This window comes from Heptranchias perlo, chromosome 13 (assembly GCF_035084215.1).
Source record: "Heptranchias perlo isolate sHepPer1 chromosome 13, sHepPer1.hap1, whole genome shotgun sequence".
Classification (NCBI taxonomy): Eukaryota; Metazoa; Chordata; class Chondrichthyes; order Hexanchiformes; family Hexanchidae; genus Heptranchias; species Heptranchias perlo.
This window is the reverse complement of record NC_090337.1, coordinates 69,658,311-69,680,837: the sequence shown is the minus strand read 5'-3', so window position 1 is coordinate 69,680,837 and position 22,527 is coordinate 69,658,311. Positions and strand designations below refer to the sequence as shown.

The 22,527-nt window shown below is 45.8% G+C and overlaps 1 protein-coding gene across 1 annotated transcript in view; it reads left to right on the top strand.

Annotated features, from left to right (window-relative positions):
- Positions 1-22,527, top strand: part of LOC137331693 (ephrin type-B receptor 1) — a 514,964-nt gene that overhangs the window by 439,833 nt on the left and 52,604 nt on the right. Inside the window, exons 8-12 of the mRNA XM_067995660.1 lie at positions 2,479-2,587; positions 3,424-3,488; positions 14,349-14,471; positions 14,663-14,910; positions 18,115-18,330. Of these exons, the coding sequence (XP_067851761.1) occupies positions 2,479-2,587; positions 3,424-3,488; positions 14,349-14,471; positions 14,663-14,910; positions 18,115-18,330 (761 nt within the window). The remainder of the gene's footprint in view (positions 1-2,478; positions 2,588-3,423; positions 3,489-14,348; positions 14,472-14,662; positions 14,911-18,114; positions 18,331-22,527) is intronic.

Below are 22,527 nucleotides of genomic sequence, written 5' to 3'. Positions count from 1 at the left end.
ATGATCTGGAATGCACTGCCTGAAAGGGCAGTGGAAGCAGATTCAATAATAACTTTCGAAAGGGAAGTGGATAAATGGGAATAGGGTTTGCGTCAGTATTTACAATAGAAAAAGAGGACAGCATGCTGGAAATCCCAAGAAAACTAATATTGAATCGGGGACAGGGACTCGATAAAATTAACATAAGTAAAGCAACAGTAATGAAGAAAATAATAGCACTAAAGAGTGACAAATCCCCATTACCAGATGGTTTCCATCCCAGGGTTTTAAAGGAAGTAGGTGAGCACATTGCGGATGCCCTAACTATAATCTTTCAAAGTTCTCTAGATTCAGGAACTGTCCCTCGAGATTGGAAAATTGCACATGTCACTCCGCTTTTTAAGAAAGGAGAGAGAGGGAAACCGGGGAATTATAGGCCTAATATCTGTTGTGGGGAAATTGCTGGAGTCTATAATTAAGGATAGGGTGACTGAACACCTCGAGAATTTTCAGTTAATCAGAGAGAGCCAGCATGGATTTGTGAAAGGTAGGTCGTGCCTGACAAACCTGATTGAATTTTTTGAAGAGGTGACTAAAGTAGTGGACAGGGGAATGTCAATGGATGTTATTTATATGGACTTCCAGAAGGCATTTGTTAAGATCCCACATAAGAGACTGTTAGCTAAGATAGAAGCCCATGGAATCGAGGGAAAAGTACGGACTTGGTTAGGAAGTTGGCTGAGTGAAAGGCGACAGAGAGTAGGGATAATGGGTAGGTACTCACATTGGCAGGATGTGACTAGTGGAGTCCCGCAGGGATCTGTCTTGGGGCGTCAATTATTCACAATATTTATTAACGACTTAGATGAAGGCATAGAAAGTCTCATATCTAAGTTTGCCAATGACACAAAGATTGGTGGCATTGTAAGCAGTGTAGATGAAAACATAAAATTACAAAGCGATATTGATAGATTAGGTGAATGGGCAAAACTGTGGCAAATGGAATTCAATGTAGATAAATGTGAGGTCAGCAACTTTGGATCAAAAAAGGATAGAACAGGGTACTTTCTAAATGGTAAAAAGTTAAAAACAGTGGATGTCCAAAGGGACTTAGGGGTTCAGGTACACAGATCATTGAAGTGTCATGAACAGGTGCAGAAAATAATCAAGAAGGCAAATGGAGTGTTGGCCTTTATATCTGGAGGACGAGAGTACAAGGGGGCAGAAGTTATGCTGCAGCTATACAAAACCCTGGTTAGGCCGCACCTGGAGTACTGTGAGCAGTTCTGGGCACCGCACCTTCAGAAGGACATATTGGCCTTGGAGGGAGTGCAGCGTAGGTTTACTAGAATGATACCCGGACTTCAAGGGTTAAATTACGAGGCGAGATTACACAAATTGGGGTTGTATTCTCTAGAGTTTTGAAGGTTAAGGGGTGATCTGATCGAAGTTTATAAGATATTAAGGGGAACGGATAAGGTGGATACAGAGAAACTATTTCCGCTAGTGGGGATTCTAGGAGTAGGGGGCACAGTCTAAAAATTAGAGCCAGACCTTTCAGGAGCGAGATTAGAAAACATTTCTACACACAAAGGGTGGTAGAAGTTTGGAACTCTCTTCCGCAAACGGCAATTGATACCAGCTCAATTGCTAAATTTAAATCTGAGATAGATAGCTTTTTGGCAACCAAAGGTATTAAGGGATATGGGCCAAAGGCAGGTATATGGAGTTAGATCACAGATCAGCCATGATCTTATCAAATGGCGGAGCAGGCTCGAGGGGCTGAATGGCCTACTCCTGTTCCTATGTTCCTAAATACTTGAAGGGAAAAAATTTGCAGGGCTATGGGGAAAGAGCAAGGGAGTGGGACTAATTGGATAGCTATTTCAAAGAGCCGGCACAGGCACGATGGGCCGAGTGACCTCCTGCTGTGCTGTATGATTCTATGTCTTGATGAAGGATGCTGACTGAACAGGAGATGGTGGGATTCAGCCTTGCCAATGAAGCAGTTGGTCTGACTGGCAGCTTTAGGGTCCTGCCCCTTTAGATTCTCTGTGATCCTGGTTCTTCTCTGATGGTAATGCCCTACGGTTGTAATGCCAGCCTCACGTAATCTCCTTTAAAGCGCTCTTGATTTCTGGAATAAATTTTATTGGACCTCCCCCTCAGCAAACGGAAAGCAGGTGCTTTGCTATAAAAAGCAGAAAATGAAATTCAGTGCAGCATGAGTTAAGCTAACTCAATTACAAGGTACTTTAAACTGAAGCCTGAAAGCAAAAGCAGTGATGGGAAGGATATATGCTTTATGAAAAGGCCTAGGGTTTGGGAGTTTGACGCTGTCAGAGTGCATTTGACATGCATTTCATGTTAACGTTAACCAGCACAGACAAAGTGGAGCTGAAATGTTAGAATCAGCCTGATCTTCCTTTAATGACCGCACTTGTTGCAGTATTGATTGTTGATGAAGTTCCTCACATTGTTGCTTTCTTCTCATTGCAGATGACTACAAGTCCGACCTGAGGGAGCAATTGCCACTAATTGCAGGCTCAGCAGCTGCGGGAGTAGTCTTCATAGTTTCGCTGGTGGCCGTGTCTATCGTCTGCAGCAGGTCGTTATAGATACACGTCTGATTTTATTGTAGTAAAACACTCAGAGAAAGGGCTGTGGTTTTTTATTGACCACTCTGAATGGAAGGACATTGATAATCTTGTAGCAAAGGACATCTTTGGTGATGGGGAAGGTATCCTAATATTCTCATTTACTCAGTGCAGTCAAAGGCCTGACTAGGAGATGGCCCCTAACTGTTGCCCCCATCTGTTGACTAGACACACTCCAATTGTCTCATTGGATTGATCACTGACCATTATGTTCCTGCATTTCCTCTGGTGGGGGAATCCAGAACAAGGGGGCATAATCCTAAAATTAGAGCTAGGCCGTTCAGGAGTGAAATCAGGAAGCATTTTTTCACACAAAGGGTCGTGGAAATCTGGAATTCTCTCCCCCAAAAGATTGTGGATGCTGGGCATCAATTGGAAACTCAAGATTGAGGTCGATAGATTTTTGTTGGGTCAGGGTAACATCCATAAAATTCACCTCGTGTTCCAGTCAGATCATAAGGGTAACATGGTGGGTAAATGGAGTTGAGGTGCCTAGCAGCCATGATCTGATAGAATGGCGGAACAGGCTCGAGGGGCTGAATGGCCTCCTCCTGTTCCTATGTGTTGCTGCAGGAAAATCAACGACAGACTTACTCGCTAATGGATCAGTCACTGTTTGCCACTTCTACGTTCAAGTATTCACCACTGCAGATTTAGTTTAAAATATTTGATGCTCTTTGTCAATATTGTAATGCATCTTATTATTTGTTTCTCTCTTAAGTCTCCTCACACCGCACAGCTTCTCCGACCGAGAGGAATCACGTGTTTGTGTTTCTTTCTGCGACAGGAAGCGAGCGTATGGTAAAGAAGCGGTGTACAGCGATAAGCTTCAGCATTACAGCACCGGTCGAGGTGAGTGACCCCAGGGGGAGCTCTACCCTGAAACACTTCAAATCCCACCGCGGCACTTTGAGAATTCGAATTCAGTTTCAAAGCAACATCTGGAAACAAAAAGCTGGTATTGGTAAAAGTGACCATGGACCAATTGGATTGTCATAAAAACCCAACTGGTTCTCAAATGTCTTTTAGGGAATGAAACCTGTCACCCTTACCAGATCTGGGCCTGTATGTGACTCCGGTCCCACACCAACATGGCTGACTGTTAGCTGCCCTCTGAAATGCCGAGCAAGCCCCTCAGTTGTATCAAGCTCAGGGCGACTGGGGATGGGCAATAAATGCCGGCCTTGCCAGTGGCGCCCACATCCCAAGAATGAATAAAAAAGGGAGCTAGGCAAAGCCGAAGAAGAAGGAACATTTCAGCTAATTCAAACGAGGAGGCAAGGTTAAAGTTGATTTGCCTGTTGCAAGGGGCATTCGAAAGAGAATCGGGCAGATTTTGCTGCGTATGAGCCTGTGGATATTGGATCTCCCAGGCACAGCACTGATCTCGAAATGGTGGACAGACACTTCATGAATGCCTTTGGGTCGTGTCGCACACAGCGATCAGGATAATTTCACCTCATGGTTACAAGAGGTGATGGAAAGCCTTGCAGGACTTTTCTTGAACAAGAATATTACTGGAGGGAGGAGTTGCAAAGGGACACGGGGACAGATGAAGTGAGTGGGCAGAAAGGAGCTCTCTCCCTAACAGAACCTGCCCAATTTTAAGTCCCATTGATTTAAATGAAGAGGAAATCAGCCGAGCTCCCCAATAGTTGTTTGCTCCTCCCTGTCGGATTTTTCTGTGAATGGGGAAGGGAGGTCCACCCTTTCAGTCAGTGACTGTCGCTACCCCATGGAGGTTGATAGACATCTTTTTCAACATTGGGTGCTGATATTGACCTGTCAGGTTAACTCAGTACCGGGCAAGTCAAAAGGGGAATAGGGAGGGGAGGGGAGGGTTGGGAGGGGGGGGGGGGGGCAGTAATTTTTATTGAAAGTACTCCTCCCTCCAGTAATATTCATGTTCAAGAAAAGTCCTGCATCACCTCTTGTAACCGTGAGGTGAAATTATCCTGATTGCTGTGTGCGGCACGACCCAAAGGCATTCATGAAGCGTCTGTCCACCATTTCGAGCAAAACCAGGAGCACTCTCATTTGGAAATAGTAAACCAAAGGTGGTCCCAAAGGAGGGACAGTAAATTGTGTGGATGGGAGCAGAAAGTTGCAAAGGGACACGGGGACAGATTAAGGGAGTGGGCAAAATCATGGCAGATGGAGTTTAATGTGGGCAAGTGTGAGGTTATCAACTTTGGACCCAAGAAAGATAGATCAGAGTATTTTCTATCAGATTCAGGAACTATGGACTGTAGAGGAGCAAAGAGATTTGGGAGTCCAAGTACACAAATCATTAAAAGCCAGTGGATAGATACAAAAAGCAATCAAAAAGGATAATGGAATTTTGGCTTTCATAGGAACACAGGAACAGTAGTAGGTCATTCAGTCCCTCGAGCCTGTTCCGCCATTCAATTAGATCATGGCCGATCTGTATCTTAACTCCATCTACACACCTTGGTTCCATATCACTTAATACCCTTGCCTAACAAAAATCTATCAATCTCAATTTTGAAATTTTCAATTGACCCCCAGTCTCAACAGCTTTTTGAGGGAGAGTTCCAGATTTCCACTCCCCTTTGTATGAAGAAGTGCTTCCTGACATCACCCCTGAACGGCCCAGCTCTAATTTTAAGGCTATGTCCCTTTGTTCTGGACTCACCCACCAGAGGAAATAGTTTCTCTCTATCTACCCCATCAAATCCTTTAATCGTTTTAAACACCTAAATTAGATCACCCCTTAATCTTCTATATTCAAGGGAATACGAGCCTAGTCTATGCAACCTGTCCTCATAATTTAACCCTCTAAGCCCCGGTATCATTCTGGTGAATCTGCGCTGCACCCCCTCCGAGGCCAATATATCCTTCCTGAGGTGCGGTGCCCAGAACTGAACCCAGTCTCCAGATGGGGTCTAACCAGAGCTCTGTACAGCTGTAACATAACTTCAACCCCTTTGCATTCCATAATAATACTGGGGCTAAAAGGGTTAAATTATGGAAACAGGTTGCATTAGCTTGGCTTGTATTCCTTTGAGTTTAAGAGATTGAGGGGTGATCTGATTGAGGTATTTAAAATGTTAAATTGGTTTGATAGGTAGATATGGAGAAACTATTTCCTCTGGAGGAGGAATCAAGAACGAGGGGATATAATCTAAAAATTAGAGCAAGGCCATTCAGGAGGGAAACCAGGAAGCACTTTTTTACACAAAGGGTAGTGGAAATCTGGAGTTCTCTTCCCCCATAATGCTGTGGATGCTTAGGGTCCATTGATAGAGATTGATAGATTTTTGTTACAAAAGGATATCAAGGGCTATGGGACAAAGGTGGGTAAATGGAGTTCAGATACAGATCAGCCATGATCTACTTGAATGGGAAAGCAGGTCAGAGGGGCTGAATGGCCTACTCCTGTTCCTAATGTTCCTGTCTTCCACTCAGTTACAGTGCCACTAAAGAAAGATCAGGGCATTTCCCACCTCAGTAAAGCCGACGTTCAGTTTTCCATCATGTGTCATGTTAAAAAAGAGGGGCAAATATTGAAAGCAATAGAGTCAATTTTTGTCGGAATAGAGGAGATTAGAGAATGATTTGATAGAGGTGTTCAAAATTATGAAGTGATGGGACAGAGTAGATAGAAACACAGAAGTTCCAACGATTGAGGGATCCAGAAGAAGGGGACATAGCTGTAAGATTAAATGTAAAAGATTTAGGACAGAGAGCAGTAAAAACTTTTATTTTTACACAGACTTGTGGGGCTGTGGAATGCACTGCCGGCGTTAGTGAGTGAAGCAGAGACCATGGCAGGATTTAAGAATGGGTTAGATAGGTGGTTGAAGGAAAGGGAAATAAAGGGATATGGGAACAGGGCAAGACATGGGATTAGGATACTGCTCATGTGGAGGATTAATATCAACACAGAATGGATGGGCCAAACAGCCTGTTTCTGTGTTGTAATTTCTGTGCAATTCCATGTCTGTCAGTGCTCAGTGGGGAGGAGTAGGGGATAACGAGACTCGTGCAGACACAGAGATGCAATTCGCTAATTGGTCGATGAACAAGCACCAGGCACTGGTAAAATAACTCCACAGATGGACAGTAGTGTCTTACAAGGGTGTACAAGTGCGTGTTTTGTGCAGAGTAAATTAGGAGGAGTCTATTACTAGCTGTAAATGGTAATGCATCTAACAGCTTATATGGCACTGATGTTTACACAACACCCTGTTAATGGGAAGTTGTTAAACTCCCAGATGGTGCCAGCTGGCTAATCGCACTCATCTGAATATATATCGAAATAAACACTGACACAGCTCGAGATTGAATATATTCCTGCGTAATCTCAGTTTACATGAAAGTGTCAGGGAATTCTGAAATACAGCGAGCCAAAATATAGACACTTAATGTGATGCGGCCTCTCCAAATTGCTGTACTAAGGAGACAGGAGAGCTGATTTGTGAGTGTTTTGCTCAGCTGCAGCACACTTTACACCCCCGTTGCTGACAGCTCACCCTCAGCACTCCCGTCCAATTCTATTACTCATCGACTGAAAGCTGCTGCTGTTTTATTTTTCGGCTCAATTCTGTTTTTCGAGGCTGTCAGTTCAAGCGATGGCGGATGGTGTCATTTGATCATTGCCCTGACCTTCCCCTTGCACATCAGGACTGCTCGCATCCAGTGGTCCGCGTTTCTGAGCTCCCTTTGTCGCACGGAGCCTCGATGCTTCGAAGCTCGGGGTCACGACATCGGGCGCTGGATCTCGTGCTGTTCTCACTGTTTATCACATTCTTTGATCTTTGAATTTTTATTGGTGGGGTGGGGGGTGGAGCTGGGAGGGGGGGGCGGTTATCAATGACAATCCCAGATTTTAAGGAGGAAGAGGAGGGTGCATTTTCAAATTGTTGCCCGGGCATAGAACTGGCATTGCGGATGGGCCGCCTGCTATAGAAACCGCCCGATCATTCCCATCAATTTCATGGGAAGGGTGGGAGCGGGCAGCACAGGGATATCGTATACAGTGAGCCGGGGAGTGGGCAGCACAGGAAAATCAGGGAATGGGCTGCACTGCGATACCGGGGATATCAGGGAGTGGGCTGTACTGGGATATAGGGAATATCAGGGAGTGGGCTGTACTGGGATATCGGAAATTGGGGAGTGGGCTGTCCTGGGATATCGGATATCGGGGAGTGGGCTGTACTGGGATATCAGATATTGGGGAGTGGGCTGCACTGGGATATCGGATATTGGGGAGTGGGCTGAACTGGGATATCGGATATTGGGGAGTGGGCTATACTGGGAGACCGGGGATATCGGGGAGTGGGCTGTATTGGGATATCGGATATCGGGGAGTGGGCTGAACTGGGATATCGGATATTGGGGAGTGGGCTATACTGGGAGACCGGGGATATCGGGGAGTGGGCTGTATTGGGATATCGGGGATATTGGGGAGTGGGCTGTACTGGGATATCGGGGATATTGGGGAGTGGGCTGTACTGGGAGACCGGGGATATTAGGGAGTGGGCTGTACTGGGATATAAGGAATATCGGGAAGTGGGCTGTACTGGGAGACCGGGGATATTGGGGAGTGGACTGTACTGGGATATAAAGGAGTGGGCTGTACTGGGATATAAGGAATATCGGGGAGTGGGCTGTACTGGGAGACCGGGCTATTGGGGAGTGGGCTGTACTGGGATTACTGATATTGGGGAGTGGGCTGTACTGGGAGATTGGGGATATTGGGGAGTGGGCTGTACTGGGAGATCGGATATTGGGGAGTGAGCTGTACTGGGATTACTGATATTGGGGAGTGGGCTGTACTGGGAGATCGGGGATATTGGGGAGTGGGCTGTACTGGGATTACTGATATTGGGGAGTGGGCTGTACTGGGAGATCGGGGATATTGGGGAGTGGGCTGTACTGGGATTACTGATATTTGGGAGTGGGCTGTACTGGGATTACTGATATTGGGGAGTGGGCTGTGCTGGGAGATCGGATATTGGGGAGTGGGCTGTACTGGGAGATCGGGGATATTGGGGAGTGGGCTGTACTGGGATATCTGATATTGGGGAGTGGGCTGTACTGGGAGATCGGGGATATTGGGGAGTGGGCTTTACTGGGATATCTGATATTGGGGAGTGGGCTGTACTGGGAGATCGGGGATATTGGGGAGTGGGCTGTACTGGGAGATCGGGGATATTGGGGAGTGGGCTGTACTGGGAGATCGGGGATATTGGGGAGTGGGCTGTACTGGGAGATCGGGGATATTGGGGAGTGGGCTGTACTGGGATATCTGATATTGGGGAGTGGGCTGTACTGGGAGATCGGGGATATTGGGGAGTGGGCTGTACTGGGATATCTGATATTGGGGAGTGGGCTGTACTGGGAGATCGGGGATATTGGGGAGTGGGCTGTACTGGGAGATCGGGGATATTGGGGAGTGGGCTGTACTGGGATATCTGATATTGGGGAGTGGGCTGTACTGGGAGATCGGGCGGACATGCACCAAGTTACAGAGACCTTCAGGAAGCTGCACACGAGCCACAGAAGAGCCGCAGGCAGCTCAGGAGATGCTGGATGGCCGATCTCGGTCTACAACACTCACATTTAACGTGCAGCACAAATACTGCATCCATATTGCTCTTTCAATTGAAATGAAAATCAGGCATTTTCTGTAAGAGGCGGCTATTCTGCATCACTGGTTTTGCGCTAGAGCGAGAAGTTGAAAATCTACCCCAGCATATCTTGAGGGGACAGAAAGGCAGATGCAACTGTATCTAATACATTTATGTTTACACCCGCTCTTAGCCGAGCATCCACATTTATTGGCTGGCCTTACTTAGCCTGAAAGGCACGTATTCAGTTCTCCCACTATACTGCGGGGCTGCCACATAACTCTAACATCTCTTGAGAGTCTGACCAGCAGAGAACCTGCACCACAGGGATGCCTCGTGCTGATTGTGCACATTAAACTTCTACACCACCGCATCCTTCCAAGCCACCGCCTATGACCTATACCAAATCAGTCGGTCGACTGTCCATAGATGCATGAGGAAAGTGACAGAGGTCTTTGTTGTAAGGGGCAATGCATTCATCAGTTTCCCTCTGGAAAGAAGGCATCAGTTGGACAGGGCACAGAGTGTTTCCCATGTGCCAAGTGTCAAAAGTACAGGGCGTAGTAGATGGTCCCCTGTACTGTACAGTTCACTGACTCTGGTTGCCACCATCTCTTGGCAGGACACGGGCACTGCTGGTCTTTGGGGAACGTACCCTGAAGTTCCAGACAGCGCACTCCTCCCCGCACCCTCCTCAAACTACCAAGCGGGATGAGGTGCTACACAGCTTCATCACTTGCCCAGAGATACTATTTCATACCTCCATGGCGAGGGTCCTTTCACTTCACTTTTGCCTGGCATAGCTCGAGATTGAATATATACTTTGACTGTCCCGTGAGTGGAGTGAGTGGTGTCCGGCTGGTCAAGGGAGGAAGGAGAGCCGATTGGAAGCCGTGGCCTTGTACCTCCTAGTGCTAGGTCACTAGATGGCCCTGCAATACCCAGAAGCATTTCATGTGCTGGCTGCCTGCTCCTCTCCACTACTTGCCACTTGTTCAGTCCTTAGAAGGGTCTGGCCAGATGTGGCATCCCCCTAGGAGGCAGCTTCCACATTCCTGCCATCTCTTGCCATGATTCCCTGAGATGTGCTCCTTGTGAGTTCCATTCTCTGCTGGCAATGCTCCGGCATTGAATCACCCCTCATGTCTGAAGACTTTGGTTACCTACCTGTTAGTGATCAAGGACAACTATCTTGGTGTTCTCAGCAGGGAGACAGTTGCAGAGCTTCTATAGCAAGGACATATGCAACTTACAACACTGCAAATGGTTGGCAAGCATACCATGTTCTCTAGTTTATCCCTAGCTAGCACTGAGATATCAATTAATGTTCTGTCCACACTTCCATCAAACAGAGGACTGATTCATCGGTTAGTGTGTCCAGTAAATTTGCCTCCTTTCCCACTGAATAACAAGCCACATTTTCCCAATGTCACTTCGCTGCTACATTTCCCAATGATACAGGGGTTCATTGATGGCTTCCAATCACCCAACCCTGAAGCCTACCCCTGGTGTCATTGCCCGTAATTTCCTCTGAGCTTCTCCCCTCTCTGCTGGCCTACTGAGATGGGCCCGTTGTTTTACTGGCGCTTTATAGGATGAATGGCGTGTGCACTATAATATTTATCTCAGTGTCACTGGTCGAGGAGGGAGCCACGGGGACACGGTCTGCTTCATTCAAAGGCAATGGACTCGGTGGGGGGTGAAATTCAACTTGGGAGGGGATACAAAATGGGTGGTAGCAGATCGGCCGGTGGATATATACCCCGCTCGACTTTCCTTTGACTTCAATAGGAAGGAAAATCCAGCGGTGACCAACAGGTGGCCAAACTGCTTCTGCCCGTTTTACATATAAGGTGACGTTGAAAGTTCTGGCGTATGTTGATGTTGAAAGCTTCACCCAGGTCCTCTGGGTTAACCTGCCCGTGCAGTGGTGTGGTGTATTGGGGTATGTGTAGGAGAATCCCTGCATCATCAGGGTCACACTGTTGTAAACTTATAGTTATTTCTTTAAAGCTTCTGACCCCCTCCCTCCTCCCATCATTTTTCTCCTCTCATATCCTGAAGGCAGTGTTGGGTGTGGTAGGCCTCGCTCCCTCGCTCCAAATACCTCACTTAAGTAGGCATTCCTAGTCGGTGTCAGCTGTGGCTCAGTGGGTAGCACTCTTGCCTCTGAGTCAGAAGGTTGTGTATTCAAGTCCCAGTCCAGAGATTTGATCCAGCCTTACACTCTAGAGCAATACTGAGGGAGTGCTGCATTGTTGATGGTGCTGTCTTTCAGATGAGACTTTAAGCCGGGATGAGACGTCTGCCCTCTCAGGTGGATATAAAAGATCCCACAACACTATTTGAAGCAGGGGAATTCTTCTGGTGTCCTGTATTTATCCCTCAACCAACACCTAAAACAGATTATCTGGTCATTTATCTCAATGCTCTTTGTGGGACCTTGCTGTGCACAATTTGGCTGCCGCGTTGCAAAAGTGATTACACTTCAAAAAGTGTGTAATTGGCTGAAAAGCACTTGGGGACGTCCTGAGGTGATGAAAGGCACGATATAAATACAATCTACCTTTTGTCTTCTTTTATCCTTATGTATTAGCCAGGACGGTAGGTATCACAGAAGACACTAAAAGCACCCTCACATTGTTCCTCGCCCGACATTCTCCCATGTACCCTTTTCACTGGGACCCTGACTGATGCTTTTTCTGAGACCATTGTTTAGTAACCCTATCACCGCCCTGGCTGTAAACAGCCATCAGAGTACAAGCTGAAGATTAAATCTCAGGCCTTCTGGTAGGTATACCTCAGCATCACGCCAGGCAGAGCAGTAACCCGCTGAGCCACTGGGCAAACTGACGGTTTTTCTGTTATAAAGCGGTCGATGTAGACCCCAGCGCCATTAAAATCAATCATCTTACGGTTATTACTTTTTTTTAAGAGTGTAACACGCAACGGCAGTTAATGTTTATCATACTAAAGAAATGCAGTGACACAGGAAAGGGAGAATTGTCATGACTTGAAAGCCAGGAGTGAGGTGAGAGGAATGACAGAACCGTGAGGAAATCAGGAAGCCAGATCTTATCAGCGGGCGGAGAGGAGGGGTTGAGATTGACATGGCACTTGAACTATGCTCAAAGCTCTTCGAGTTGTCTCACAGCAAACTGTACATATGGGGGTAACCTTATCCCGCCCAGGATCTGAGCTTAAGCTGTGGCACCATGAAATCAAACGTAAAGAGTGTCAAAGAATTTTAACAGTAGAGGATAGATTTATAAACTGTCATTACTCCTTTCACAGTAAAGCAGTCACAATATTATATCGTGCATCATCTAAGGGATGTTTTATAATGCATGAGAGGGATTGTGTTACTGCTGGTACTGTGGGCTTTATTCAGGCTCTGGATCAGCTTACAGGCCTCAAATCCTAACTCAAGCATTGTGAACAACTGAAACAATGGACGATTTAAAGTCTTCGCCCTCTCCCCCACTCCCTCTCGACTTCATAAAGTGCGACAGGAGAAGTAAGCAATCCTCCCATTCAGCAATGCAGACGGTCCCAGCAGAATACCTCGCAAGGTAACTGTTGCCACGTCTGTGCGCAGTGGTCGCCCCGGCAACATTGGTTGGTGGTTTGTTGACAGCAGCCCATCGCGTTGGGAAGGCAACTTGTTATCTTTGTCTCGTAGTTTCAACAGGAACTGTCATTAAGTAGCTGAGAACCTCTTTTACATACATTGGCCCTGAAGGTGTGTGACACGATCAGCAGAAGGCTGGGGGAATAGGTGGGTCCTGTGGGAGTGCCAGCCTCCACTGGTAGTTTCCAGGGGCCAATGCTGTCCCAAACTTGGTCCCCCATATCAGAGGGAGCTTGCAGGGAATCCCTCAGCTGGCCGTTTTCCCTTCGCTCCTCTCAGTGAGATCACAGCTCACTCCAGTCCTGTTCTCACCCAACATCCACACAAGGGAGGTAATTTTGACTTGGGATGATAGTGTAAAATGGGCAAAATCAATTCAGCCGCCCATTAGACATCTCTCCCCATTCTCATTTCTATTTCTATTGAAGTCAGTGAATGACGTTGAGGAATAAAAAAGCTGGGTAGTGGACGGACATCGAGTCTGCATCCTTGCATCTTCCTAAAGTTGGTGCAAAGATCACTTGGTGGTAACTTGATAAATATTGAATACCAATTCTGGGTTCCCTCACGGCTGAGACTTTCCTGAAATGTGCAGCAGCCGACATCAAGCCAGAACATTAAAGCTGGCGTACTGGCTGTCATAAAGACTAATTTGCACGGCTATGTGCTGTGATAAGGTAGAAAATAGAGTGAGGACAGCTTCCGCTGCCATCCCTCGGGTACAGGGTTCCAGGAACAGCCCTGCTTGCCATTCAGTTCACGTGCCAGACTTAAGAGTGAATTCCTTAAGTGGAGCAAGGCAAGGAAGGGGTATAATGGCTACAATTAATATTTCAAGAGCTGATCAGACATTTGTGCACTAATATTTAAGCAGAACAATTAAGATTCACTCCTGACTCTTGACCTACCGGCCACTGGGCTTCTAATGATGATGTAATGAGGCGAGAATATGTGCCGATACCAGAAAATATGCAGCTGGACGTAGTGGAATGGGCAGAGCGAAAAGAGAAACTGAAAACTTAATAGAGCTGCAAAAGTCTCATTTTAAATTCTGATCACATAATCAACTCTGCCATTCTATAGCCGCATACGGTCTTTGTTGTAATGAAGTATTTTGAGCTGTTGAATTGTTCAATACCTCCAGCAGCTTCCACCTGCACAACTAATGTTATAATGATGTTGGAAAAGCATTGTTGCTGTGAGAATAAATTTATGCATCTGAAGGCAGAAGGAATCTCATAAATCATGAGGTTCCTCAATTCAGGCGAGCTATAAATGGCCTTTATAAGCCATTTCTTTGCCGTTGTCTAGTGGAACAGAAAAATCGAAGTGTCATTTTTTCCCCCCCAGCAGATCAGTGTTTTTGGTATTCATTACAAGCACCACAGAGGGATGGAAGGTTCTTGCAGTCTAACTACTCCTTTATTTATCGAAATGCCATCGCAGCAGCTGATTTGACTGATACCTGCTGTCTGCTCCCTCTAGGTTCTCCCGGGATGAAGATCTACATTGATCCATTCACTTATGAGGACCCAAATGAGGCCGTCCGGGAGTTTGCCAAGGAGATTGATGTCTCTTGTGTGAAAATTGAGGAAGTAATTGGAGCAGGTACATCTTGTTGAGTTTGAGATGCTCTGCACATTGATTGACTTCTCTACCCGAGTATGGAATATATTCCGACTGGTTTCTGGCGCTGCTGTAATTGAAATTTTTTACTTGGCTTTTGTAAATTGGCTTCCTGATTTCTCTACTCTTTCCCCTTCTCCTCTCATTTTCCTCCCCCCACCCCCTTCCACCAGGAGAATTTGGGGAAGTGTACAAGGGTCGTCTCAAGCTGCCTGCGAAGCGGGAAATCTATGCGGCGATTAAGACCCTGAAGGCGGGCTACTCCGAGAAACAACGACGGGATTTTCTGAGCGAGGCCAGTATCATGGGTCAGTTTGACCATCCAAATATCATCCGTCTCGAGGGAGTGGTAACGAAAAGTCGTCCGGTGATGATCATCACTGAGTTTATGGAGAATGGTGCTCTGGATTCATTTCTAAGGGTAAATATTAAAGTTGGTCATTGTTAGCAGAAGGCCAGGTCAAATGAGCTTCAATTTTTTTGGTCTTCAGGAACCCCAATCCCCCAAAAAAAGAAACAAAACTGAAATTATAATCAAAGCTACTTTGGTTAATCAGAGTGTGTGAGGATAATGGCAGCTGTATTAATAGTGATGTGATAATTACAATGCTGCATAATTTTTACACTGGTTCTTTAATGGTTCAGAGGGGTCACTTGTTTCTTAGATGACTGAGATTATTGATCATATGTTACTTAACATATCAATGTTTCAGAATTTGAATTGCAGCGTGGAAAATTTGTATTGGACTGGGGAAGGTTTCTATTATAGAATTATAGAATCATAGAAAGGTTACAGCACGGAAGAAGGCCGTTTGGCCCATCGAGTCCGTGCCGGCTCTATGCAAGAGCAATCCAGCTAGCCCCACTCCCCCGCCCTATTCCTGTAGCCCTGCAATTTTTTTCCTTTCAAGTACTTATCCAGTTCCCTTTTGAAGGCCATGATTGAATCTGCCTCCACCACCCCCTCGGGCAGTGCATTCCAGATCATAGCCACTCGATGTGTAAAAAAGTTTTTCCTCATGTCACCTTTGGTTCTTTTGCCAATCACCTTAAATCTATGTCCTCTGGTTCTTGATCCTTCTGCCAATGGGAACAGTTTCTCTCTATCTACTCTGTCTAGACCCTTCATGATTTTGAACACCTCGATCAAATCTCCTCGCAACCGTCTCTGTTCCAACCCCAGCTTCTCCAGTCTATCCACGTAACTAAAGTTCCTCATCCCTGGAATCATTCTAGTAAATCTCTTCTGTTGGACTGGGAGATTTGTATTGGACTGGGGAAGGTTTCTACTGGACTGGGGAGATTTGTATTGGACTGGGGAAGGCTGGAATTGGATTCGGGGAGGTTTTTATTTTACTGTCGGAGGTTTACATTGTAATTTGGGAGCTTTAGGGTCAGGACCTGATCAGTGCCCAGCCCTACAGTAAGTTTGAGACCTGATCAGTGCCCAGCCCTACAGTAAGTTTGAGACCTGATCAGTGCCCAGCCCTACAGTAAGTTTGAGATCTGATCAGTGCCCAGCCCTACAGTAAGTTTGAGATCTGATCAATGCCCAGCCCTACAGTAAGTTTGAGATCTGATCAGTGCTCAGTTCTACAGTAAGTTTGAGATCTGATCAGTGCCCAGCCCTACAGTAAGTTTGAGATCTGATCAGTGCCCAGCCCTACAGTAAGTTTGAGATCTGATCAGTGCCCAGCCCTACAGTAAATTTGAGATCTGATCAGTGCCCAGTTCTACAGTGGGTTTGGGATCTGAGCAGTGACCAGACCAGGATTGTGACCCAAGACTACTTGTGTCCCCAAGGCCCTGTGGTACGCACCTATGCAGCCCACTAAAACAAAAGCTCAGGCCCCATGATGTAGATAAACATTCCAAAATAAAATAAAAGCAGAAAGGGTTTTAGACAAAGTTTCACTTGAGAGGCAGTTTAGTTAATATCAGCTCAATAAAATCGACTTGAAAAACACCTTGCAAATAAAAATAAAAGGTAAAATGGAGCATGGAGCATATATATCCAAAGGTTCGGTGATTTTAATTATGGCAGAGGTCTTCAAATGTGACTTTTATTTGACAATTGAGAAGCGCTCAGTAACTCGGACTTACTAAGCTAACAAGCAATTTGAAATTCAATTGCCAAATTCTAACAGCTTGAAGCTAGGGTTTCAGTTGGAGGTTTTGCATGTGGTTAAAAGGAGGGTGGGAAAGTATATTTAAGTTAAGCTATGTTGGTAAAAATCACCATCCTGTGTAGCACTAAGCCGCTACAGACCAAGAGGGTTCCAGAAGACATTCTCAGCCTGCACCAGGGCAACAGTTGGTGCCACCACATTCAGCTTCTGGGTGTGGGAAACTCCACCTCTACTGAATGCTCTCCTCTCACCTCACTTGAGAGATCCTGTGCATGGATTGTTAGGTTTTCGAGTTTCTTTTACTATTTTTACTGAAGATATTTTGGCTACAGTGTTTCAGACTGCGATTGTAGGGGAGGTCTAGCTTCTCGAGAGTGGTTTCACTTGGCATGTTATTGAGGTACAATTCATCATGTGCCTAAGATAACAAACAGAGAACTAATAGAGACTTTCAACTACTGGTTCTGTCCCATCCTTCCACGGGATCTTCCTTGTCTTCAAAAATGGCAGATTGGCACTGTCCCAGTCTGGCCTATCGTATTCTCTTTAGAGGTTACAATCAGACAAGTTCTCTTTGTAGATTCTCGATTAAGCACATTGGTTTGAAAACTGCAGGTTCATTAATCCAAAATAGTTATTGGGGTTTTGTGAATTTAAAAAACTGTTACATTCACAAAGCTGTCAATCACACGCACACACCTCCGACCAAATTGCTCAGCAGATTTGTATTTGAATTGAGTGGCTTGGCTCATCCCTCAAGCAAACTGCCCAGCAACAAACTGAACAATAGTCACAGCAATGTATGTAGTTAAGCTGGGACAGCACAGGGCGTTTGTGAGTGAAGCTGTTTGTTTAAAGCCTTAAGTAACGTGGCTTAACGAAAAGAAACAAAATCAAGCCTAGCCCCAGACAGCCATACTTCACTTTTGTCACATGGGCATAGGTGAGAACGAGGCTACATTGAATTACTTAGAATGTACAGCACAGAAACAGGCCATTCAGCCCAACTGGTCTGTGCCGGTGTTTATGCTCCACACGAGCCTCCTCAACTTCATCTCACCCTATCAACATATCCTTCTATTCCTTTCTCCCTCATGTACTTCTCTAGCTTCCTCTTAAATGCATCTATGCTATTCGCCTCAACTACTCCTTGCGATAGTGAGTTCCACTGGCGAGGTTGAGTTGGAGGGTGATGGCCTCCACAGTTAAATAGCCTGTCAGCACTCACAGGTAAAGAATGGCCACTTGGACGAGGTACCAGCAGAGTGCTGATGAAACCGTACCGTGGTAAAGATGCAAGACCTTCAGCTAGAGAGGGCCAGGGGAGGGGGGAAACTGTAACTTTTGCTTTAAGAGGAGCTGAGGTAAAGTTAGGCAGCTGTGTGTTTTCCCTGCGTGCTCTCCTCACACTGCTACGATAACGACTTTGCCTTCTGATGTTTCTTTTGTTGTTGAAGACATGTACGTGTACTAATGAATTTGTTCATTTTCCGCAGCAAAATGACGGTCAGTTCACAGTGATCCAGCTGGTGGGGATGATGCGGGGTATCGCAGCAGGGATGAAGTACCTGTCAGAAATGAACTACGTGCATCGTGATCTGGCCGCACGTAACATCCTGGTCAACAGCAATCTGGTGTGCAAAGTGTCGGACTTTGGCCTGTCGCGCTACCTGCAGGATGATACCTCAGACCCCACCTACACCAGCTCTCTGGTGAGTCCGAGTTTCACATCGACTGGAGCAGTTGTGACAGCTGAAGGGGGGGTGTTCCCGCTCAACAGGAGCATGGGTCAGAGAATCGGAGCTTCAGTGTTGTGACCCTCTCCCCGACCCACTACCATTGAGCAAGTCTCCTCGCTGAGTGCGCAGGGTCTCTGAATTTACTTTGATATATTCAGAAATACATGATCGAATTACAGGGCAAATATGAAGGAGGAGGGAAAATTGTAGGCAGGAGTATACCATCTACATAAGCCCCAAGCCACCACCTACAGACAAGATTGGCCGCTGCTCGTGGAAGCAAAGGCGGAGTGTTTGGGTGTTCGATGTGTCTTTTTTTGGTCATTTACCTCATTATTGTTTGTGGGAGCTTGCTGTGCACAAATTGGCTGCTGCATTTCCTACATTAAGCAGTGACAACACTTCAAAAGTACTTCATTGCCTGTAAAGTGCTTTGGGATGTCCTGAGGTTGTGAAAGATACTGAATAAATGCAAGTTCTTTCTTTCTTTTTATTCAACCCTTGGTACTGTACTGAAATCTTGGGGGTCCTTATGGGTCGAAGGCTTGGACTCACTGAGATGCTGAAATGATTCCAGTGTCAAGCAATGCCTCGTGTAGTGTGGGAGGAAATTTGGAACAACATGCGGCTCTCAGTAACACTGAGTGTGGTTCCTTCTTTGGGTTCAAGTTTCCTGGCTCTCTCTTGTGCTTTAAGGCAGCTCCTTTTCTTAGGAGCGTAAACCTTTATACAGAATGAATATATATTAGGTAATTGCCAGTTTTACATTATCCCTGTGCTTCACTGCATCTTATTTAAAACTTAATTAGCTCCAACCCGTACCAATTCCTGGTTGACAGTGACGATAATCTACACACTCTACATTCCAACTATTCAACAATGTTTTGTTCTGAATGCGATGTTTGCAGTGCTGAGAGATCTGAGTTTGTTATCTGGGAGCAGTTGTTTTTATTCTCACTGTTTGGGTAAACAGATTCTCGGAAAATGTTTAAGTCCCTTCATGGCCTCGCCCTTCCCTATCTCTGTAACCTCCTCCAGCCCTACATCCCTCCACCCCATCGTTCCTCTGACTTGTACATCGCCTCCCTTCATCCCACCATTGACGGCCATGTCTTCAGCTGTCTAGCCCCAGATGCTGGAGGTAGGTGGGCTAGGTGATCTTCTCCTGTCTGAAACTGTTACTGCGTCAATGTGTTAACAGCCGTGTCTGAATAGGCTGGAGACAATAAGAGAGTTAGACCAGCACCTGGCCACAGACATACAGCCCAGGTCAACAAGAGGCACACTTTGGCAGTGGATATTAAACTGAATTCTCATGCCACAGGCTCCTTCGAGGCAGCCTCAGATGATGTCCACTCTGCATCACTATATTATGAAGGTCTCCATTGCTCTATTGTGAAAAGCATCTCAATTTATAAATCGCTGGTTAGGCTTCAGCAGGAGTATTGTATCCAATTCTGGATCTAGGAAGGATGTCAAGGCCTTAGAGAGGGTGCAAAAGAGATTTACTAGAATGGTACCAGGGATGAGGGACTTCAGTTACGTGGAGAGACTGGAGAAGCTGGGGTTATTCTCCTTGGAGCAGAGGTCAAGGGGAGGTTTAATAGAGGTGTTCAAAATTATGAAGGGCTTTAATAGAGTAAATAGGGAGAAACTGTTTCCAGTGGCAGGAGGGTCGGTAACCAGAGGACACAGATTTAAGATAATTGGCAAAAGAACCAAGGGGGAGATGAGGAGAATTTTTCTCACGCAGCGAGTTGTTATTATCTGGAATGCACTGTCTGAAAGGGTGGTGGAAGCAGATTCAATTGTAACTTTCAAAAGGGAATTAGATAGATACTTGAAAAGGAGAAATTTGCAGGGCTGTGGGGAAAGAGCATGGAATGGGACCAATTGGATAACTCTTTCAAGGAGCTGGCACATACACGATGGGCCGAATGGCCTCCTTCTGTGCTGTAAGATCCTATGATTCTATTTCATCACCTTCTCGTTGGAAGCTGCCTGGGTTGAGAGAGCGGGCAGTTCACTTTCACAAACCGGCAGCAATTCCCCCAGGTCCAGGGTGGTACTCATGGCATTAAAGGCCTCGTGTGAATACTCCCTCATCATTCTGTTAATGTGCAGCTAGTATGCAATTATGCCAACCATATCATTTTGCCTGAGAACGCCTCTTACCCTGGAAATTACCATGGCTCATTTGTACTTTGGCACTGTACAATACTTCCATTGTTGATCCAGAATAACTGGTTGGAGACCAGAGACACCCCCTGGACCCCAGGCTGGTGACACCTCTCCAGTATCCCAGCTCAGAAGCAAAGAACAGGTATAATGAGATCCTTGGGACCACTCGCAGTAGAGCAGACATTTGGCATGTTTAAGTGCTACATTCAGATATGACCATTATCCCAATAATTCCATTCATCGTTCATCGGTCTTTCGGATGATACGTTAAACCAAGGCCCCATCTGCCCACTCAGGTGGACATTAAAAATCCCATGTCATTATTTGGAGAAGAGCAGGGGAGTTCTCCCTGGAGTACTTGCCAAAATTTATTCCTCAACCAGCATCACTATGAAACAGACTTTCTGGTCATTATCGCATTGTTTGTGGGACCTTGCTGTGCACAAATTGGCTGCTGCGTTTCCTTATATTACAACAGTGACTACACTTCAAAAGTACTTCATTGGCTGTGAAGCACTTTGGGATGTCCTGGGATTATGAAAGGAGCTAAATAAATGCAAGTCTTTCTTTAATACTGACCATGATTCTGCAAACCTCTGGCCATCTCAGGGAGAAGGTCTGTACTGTATAATCATAAGGAGCAGAGACCTACATTCTCCAACTTAAAAATACACTGGCACAAACCCTGAAAGACCGTTTACATATTAGAATTTCAGAACCTACCCACTTCTTGCCACCATGTCTAACCCTAACTGTTGAGCCTAAAGCCTTGCTTACTTGCGATCCTAACCTCTTCCTCCTGTATGGTGCTCCCTGATGTCAGGAGGTTGAGAAGTTGCTGGTTGGGTCTTTTCTACTGAAGCCTTACAGGGCTGAAGTGACATTCCTCCCGATCAAGCTGATGTCCTTTATGGACTGGGATCCGGCCTTATTTCCAGTAGTGGCCTGGCCCCTCGCACAAAGCTTCCTCACGTGTTGGCATCAGAGGAAGCTATAGTATCACTATCCCCTTGAGGGGCTGAAAGTCCTACTCTTATTCCTATGTTCCTAAATTTGCTCCATGTTGTCTTTGTAAATGCAGGCTTGTTTTTTTTCATATTGCACATTTTAAATTCACCAATTTCACCACAGAAATTAGCTCCACCCTTGTATCATCCTGTGACACCCATGTTAATGCACCAAGGTGTTTACATAGGAGCAGGTGGAGGCCACTCAGCCCCTCCAGCCTGTTCCATCATTCAATTAGATCAGGGCTGATTTGTACCTCGACTCCATTTATCCGCCTTTGCTCCATAACCTTTGATATCCTTATCCAACAAAAATCTATCGATTTCAGTCCTGAAAATTTCAATTGACCCAGCATCCATTTTCTTTTCCTTAATTACCTTTCAGACATTTTCTGCATCCAGAGGTGAGTTTAATATGTGAACTTCCTGACTTATTGAGCAATCCATCAGTGAACCCTATGTGGGAGAGAGAAACTCTTAACAACAATAACAACACCTGCATTTAAATAGCGCCTTTAACAAAGTTAAACGTCTCAAGGTGGCTCAAAGGAGTGATTATCAGACAAAATTTGACATCGAGCCACATAAGGAGCTATTAGGACAGATGACCAAAGCTTGGTCAAAGAGATAGGTTTTAAGGTGCAAATTAAAGGAGGAGAGGGAGGCAGAGAGGTGGAGAGAAACTTTCATTTATCCAGCCGTTCCATCAACATATATTCAAACCTGGATATTAAAATCACAACCTCCTGCAGTGGAATTTAGTCAAACATGTAACACATTTTTAGTCTTTAATTTTTTTTTAAATGCCTGCTGGCTGGAAGCTGTTGCTGTGCTTCACGGTCAGGTTAGCTTCAAAAGAATAAACAGCAGGAAGGCCGCCATCACAGAACTTGTACACGAAAACAAACTGATCGATGTATTGATCTGTGGAAGGAAGTGTGAGCGCAGCACGCACACACACACACACACAGAGAACACTTTG